The following is a 4782-nucleotide window of genomic DNA, read 5'->3' as shown; positions in this document are numbered from 1 at the left end:
AACCCAACGGGACCGGATCCAGAACGGGGCCGGAACCAGAACGGGACCGGATCCATAACGGGACCGGAACCCAACGGGACCGGATCCAGAACGGGACCGGAACCCAACGGGACCGGATCCAGAACGGGACCGGAACCCAACGGGACCGGATCCAGAACGGGACCGGAACCCAACGGGACCCCCCATATTAATTAACCCCCCCATTACTGACCCCCCCCCCGTCCCCGCTGACCGTCACGTGATCCCGGAGCTGCGCCACGAACTGCTGGTGGATGCTGCGGGTCACGTGGGGCAGCGCCCGGTAGAAGCGTCGGTAACAGCGCGCGAAACGATCGTAACTGCGGGACCGGGCGGGTCACGGCGGGTCATAACGGACACCGGCACAGCCCCGGGAATCCCCGGTACCGCCATTAGCCCCCATTAACCCCCATTAACCCCCATTAACCCCGTTACCCCCGGTACCTGCCCGCCGCCAGGAGCCGCTCGCTGAACGCGTCCAGCACCGCCGCCATCAGCTCCGCCCGCCCGGTGCCGCCATCTTGTCCCGCCGCCGCTTCCGCCATTTCCCGCCGCAAAACGACCCCCACCCTGATTGGCCGCCGCCTCACGGCGGGATCGCCGCCTGATTGGTCACCGCCTCCTCCCGAGCACCGCCCCCTCCGCCGATTGGTCGCGGCCCCGGGGCGGGGCCACTCCCGAAAGAAAGGCGGCTTCTGATTGGCCGCCACCTCCTCGTGGTTCCCACAGCGCCCCCTCCTGGACACCGGGGGTAAGCCCGGCTGCGATTGGTCACCGCCCCCGCCCGATTCCCGCCCCCCCGGCGCCGATTGGTCAACGCGCCCAACGCGCGGGAGCCGCCAGAACGAGAGCGGAGCGCGTTTATTGGCTGCGCCGCTACGGTGGGCGGGGCGTCAAGTGCGGCCGCTACGTCAATAGCGTCCGTTACGTCAATTGCGGCCACTACGTCAAGTGCGTCCATTGACCCCATTGACCCCCACGGGCTGCAGCGTCTCGGTCCGTAAAGTGCAGGATCGGCCTCAATTTGGGCCGGGAGCGGCCGCTCAATGAGCGGAACGGCACCGTGCGGCCACGAGGAGAACCGGGAGAACCGGGACAAGAACCGGGACAGGAACCGGGAGAACCCAGAGCAGAACCGGGACAGGAACCGGGATCGGAACCGGGCGGGACAATGGGGCGGTGCTGGTCCAAGTCCACCCGGTGCCGGTGGGTCCAATAAAGGCAGATTGGGGGGGGGGGGGGGGGGGGGGGGGGGGGGGGGGGGGGGGGGGGGGGGGGGGGCTGCAGGTCGGTGACCCCCCAACTGAGCCCCTACCAGTGGCGCGAGTCCATGAGCTCCGGGCGCAGACTGAGCTTCTTGAGCGTCTCGTATCCCACCACGATGACGATGGTGGTGGGGGTGGCCGAGATGATGCGGGCAGACAGACCCTTGGTCAGCCCCCACGGCCCCTCCTCCGCCATCAGCTGCTTGAACGTCAGCACGATGGAGCTCTTCCCTTCCACCTGCGGGACACACACACACACACACAGCTCCAATGGGTTTATGAACACACACACACACACACACACACACACGGCTCCAATGGGTTTATGAACACACACACACACACACACACACACAGCTCCAATGGGTTTATGAACACACACACCAGGGACACCACACCACACACACAACAAGCACAGCTCCCAATGGTTTTATGAAACACACACACATTGTGCACCACGTGTCCCAGATGGGTTTATGAACACACAACACACACACACCACACCACACAACACACATCAGCTCCAAATGGAGGTTTATGAACACACACATGCAGGATGCACATCAATCATCGGCTCCAATGGTTTATGAACACACACACACATCACAATCTCCATTTAGACACACACACACAGAGGTTTGGTCACTGGCGGCTCGGGCAGTCGTTTGCGCTCCAGATGGGTTTCATTGGACACACACAGCACACACAACACACAGCAAGCGATCAGCCCAGTGGTCATCTGCAGCCTCAGAACTGAGCTGCACCCCAGGAGTGTGGAGGCAGCAGGAGCCGTACCTGAACACGGGCCCTGATGACGTCCATGGGGTTGGTGAGCGTGGAGGCCGTGGCGGCAGCGAGAGGCCCCGAAATGGCCTGAAGGAGGAGATGGGGACAGTCCTTGGGGGTCAGGCTGGAGAGCTGCTCTGCGGGGGGGCAGAGGGGACGGGTCAGTGCTGTGAGTGCAGGCAGCGTCCAACGCAACCCCCACTGCTGGGCCACCCACCAGCCATGGGGAGAATGGGGGAGCTCCTTCCTCCTGATTTGGCTGAGTGGGATTTGACCCCCCCCTTATCAGAGCAGTTTGCACAGCAGATTCACAGCTGAAGGGGTTGGAGGGGCATCCATAGGGGGTCTGTCCATAGGGGATCTGTCCATAGGGGGTCTGTCCATAGGGGGTCTGTCCATAGGGGGTCTGCCCAGGTGCTGCTGAACAGCAGCGCAGCCCCCAGCTGTGTCAGCCTGTCCTCCCAGCTCTGCACCATCCACTGCTGGTCAATTACACCATTGATTGCTGCTTAATTACACCATCCACTGCTGGTCAATTACACCACTGAGGCTACCCATAAATGTGGTGAAGGACCCCAAAGCTCCCCCATTTCTCTGCACCAGGACGGGTGGGAGGGAGCGCTGCAGATGAACCAACCCTTCCAACCCCCGGCTGCACTCAGACCCCCCTCAGACCCCTCCCCACATTAACAACCAACACAAACACCACCCTTCCCCCATCTCTGCCCCCTGACCCCGCACGTACCGGCGTAGAAGTGGTAGAACGGCCACCAGACGGCGCTGTTGGGGATGTAGGTGAGCAGCGAGGCCACGTAACCGCGATAGAAACCCCTCAGTCCATCGGCCTTGAAGATCTGCACGATGATGTCCCTGGTCTGGCCGAACATCAGCACCCTCCGCCCGTCGCGGCCGCGCACCGTGAACCTGCCCATGCTCTCCCCCTTCCTCTGCATCATCAGGTGCTGTGACACCACGTCGATGGGCACCGTGATGCTCTGAGCCACCAGCGACGCGCAGCCACCGGCCACCAGCGACTTGAGGGCGTTGTTGCTGCTGTAACGCGCCACGTATTTCCGTGTCAGCTCATACGTGGTGACGTAGCACTGCCCTGAGATCAGCGTGAACGTGTTGACCAGGAACCCACGATACAACCCAGCCGCCCCTTCAGTGCGCAGGATCTTAATGAAGGCATCCAACGTCCCGCTGTATAAACTCTTCCCTTTCTGCACCTGCAGCCTCGTGCGGATGAGGGTGAAGGGGTAAACGCTGACACGGATCATCATGGTCATACAGATGCCCAGCACGTAGAAACGCCGCTTGTCCAGGTGCTCCCATTCGATGATGGGGATGTTACGTTTATCCTCCATTGCCGGCTGATCCCTGCGTCGCTGCCTTGGGGAGGTTGGGGGGGTCCTGCAAGCATTCAACTTTCATGGACGGCTCCCGTCACAGCCACAGCCCCACAGCACGGAGCCGCCCATAGTCCCATAGTCCCGGATCGAACCGAACCAGAATCGGCCCCAAAAAGGCCCCGACCCGCTCAAGGTCGCCATTGGGGCCCAATTCGGCTCCTCCCACCCCGGATCCCGGCCCCCTCCCCTGTGCGGCCTACACCCCACACTGCGGCCTACCCCGCCTGGTGAGGCCTACCCCACACTGCGGCCTACTGCCCCCACTGCGGCCTATACCCCAAAGTGCGGCCTACTCCGCCTGGTGAAGCCTACCCCCCCCCCACTGCGGCCTACCCCCGCCCCGCTCTCACCTCACTCCCAGATCCGGCCTCCTCCGTCCCCGCCCGTCGCAGCCCCCCGCCCCATGGCCGCCGTTTCCGCTCCCGTCTCTCAGCGGCCGCCGGAAGTGAACGGAGGAGGCGGCGGCGGCGCGTCGAGGCCTCAATGAAGCGCTGTACAATCAGAGCGCGCACGGCGCCGCCATCTTGGGGAAGGGATGAGGCTGGGGCGGAAGGAGAGGTCACGTGCTTCCGGCCGCAGCAAAAAGGGACGGTGCGGAGGGGTGAGAGAGACGGAGTGCGCATGCGCTGCACAAGGACAGGCCTTAAAGGGGCAGCGTCAAATAACGGCTCTTAAAGGGGCAGCGTCACTTAAAAGCCCATAAAGAGGAAAACCCAAGTGACGGCCCTTTAAGGGGCGGAGCCAAATAACGGCCCTTTAAGGGGCAGTGTCAAATAACGGCCCTTAAAGGGACAGTGTCAAATAAAAACCCTTAAAGATGCAGCACCAATAAAGGTTCTTAAAGACGCAGAGCCCAATAGAGATCCTTAAAGGGGAAGTGCCGTATAAAAGCCCTTAAAGGGGCAGCACCAAATAAAAGCCTTAAAAGGGGGCGTGTACAAAGGCTTGTCCCGCGCCTGCAGAGCTGCACCCCCTGCACACACACACACACATATAAACACACACACACACACACACACTGTGACCTTTTTGCCTTTTAATTACAAAACGAGAAAACGAGACGTACAAACGGGATCGGCGGCTCCTCCTGAGCAAACGGGGCTGAACGCGGCCCCAAAGCCCCTCCCGGGCCGCGTCCTCATCCCCACATCCCCCCCATCCCCACATCCCCCCCAGCCCCACATCCCCCTGCCTGCCCCCCCCCAGCCCCACATCCCCGCCTCCTCCTCCCACCGTGGGCCCAAACGTTACGGTCAAACAGGGTGAGAAATTACCCCAAACCCATTAAACCCCCCATAAAC

General features: G+C 62.1%; 2 protein-coding genes across 3 annotated transcripts; both read right to left on the bottom strand.

Annotated features, from left to right (window-relative positions):
* Positions 1-187: 187 nt before the first annotated feature.
* On the bottom strand, positions 188-746 carry LOC116654388 (polyamine-modulated factor 1-like). The gene is made up of 2 exons (XM_032449147.1): positions 463-746; positions 188-338 (listed from the first exon to the last, which is right to left on the bottom strand). The coding sequence occupies exons 1-2, from the start codon at positions 561-563 to the stop codon at positions 188-190; spliced, it is 252 nt and encodes an 83-aa protein (XP_032305038.1). The 5' UTR covers positions 564-746.
* A 115-nt stretch (positions 747-861) lies between these two features.
* On the bottom strand, positions 862-4103 carry SLC25A44 (solute carrier family 25 member 44). Of its 2 annotated transcripts, none has more exons than XM_015884298.2 (5): positions 3832-4103; positions 2815-3482; positions 2079-2206; positions 1289-1521; positions 862-1245 (listed from the first exon to the last, which is right to left on the bottom strand). In XM_015884298.2, the coding sequence occupies exons 2-4, from the start codon at positions 3434-3436 to the stop codon at positions 1330-1332; spliced, it is 942 nt and encodes a 313-aa protein (XP_015739784.1). In that variant the 5' UTR covers positions 3437-3482; positions 3832-4103; the 3' UTR covers positions 862-1245; positions 1289-1329. The 2 variants fall into 2 exon arrangements, with proteins under 2 accessions (XP_015739784.1, XP_015739783.1); XM_015884297.2 differs by having other exon boundaries at positions 1292-1521; positions 3832-4102.
* Positions 4104-4782: the final 679 nt, after the last annotated feature.

The sequence above is a fragment of the Coturnix japonica genome, chromosome 25 (assembly GCF_001577835.2).
Source record: "Coturnix japonica isolate 7356 chromosome 25, Coturnix japonica 2.1, whole genome shotgun sequence".
Taxonomy (NCBI): Eukaryota; Metazoa; Chordata; class Aves; order Galliformes; family Phasianidae; genus Coturnix; species Coturnix japonica.
Note: the sequence above shows the minus strand (reverse complement) of the source record. Positions and strands in the feature narration are given on the sequence as shown.

Bases quoted from the DNA above. Each gene is read 5' to 3' on its own strand.
- LOC116654388 (XM_032449147.1), bottom strand. From the start codon at position 563: ATGGCGGAAGCGGCGGCGGGACAAGATGGCGGCACCGGGCGGGCGGAG. The intron at 339-462 runs GTACCGGGGGTA...CCGGTCCCGCAG, and splicing joins CGGCTCCTGGCGGCGGGCAG to TTACGATCGTTTCGCGCGCT.
- SLC25A44 (XM_015884298.2), bottom strand. From the start codon at position 3,436: ATGGAGGATAAACGTAACATCCCCATCATCGAATGGGAGCACCTGGAC. The intron at 2,207-2,814 runs GTACGTGCGGGG...GCCCCCCCGCAG, and splicing joins GTTCTACCACTTCTACGCCG to AGCAGCTCTCCAGCCTGACC. The intron at 1,522-2,078 runs GTACGGCTCCTG...TGTGTCCCGCAG, and splicing joins TCATCAGGGCCCGTGTTCAG to GTGGAAGGGAAGAGCTCCAT.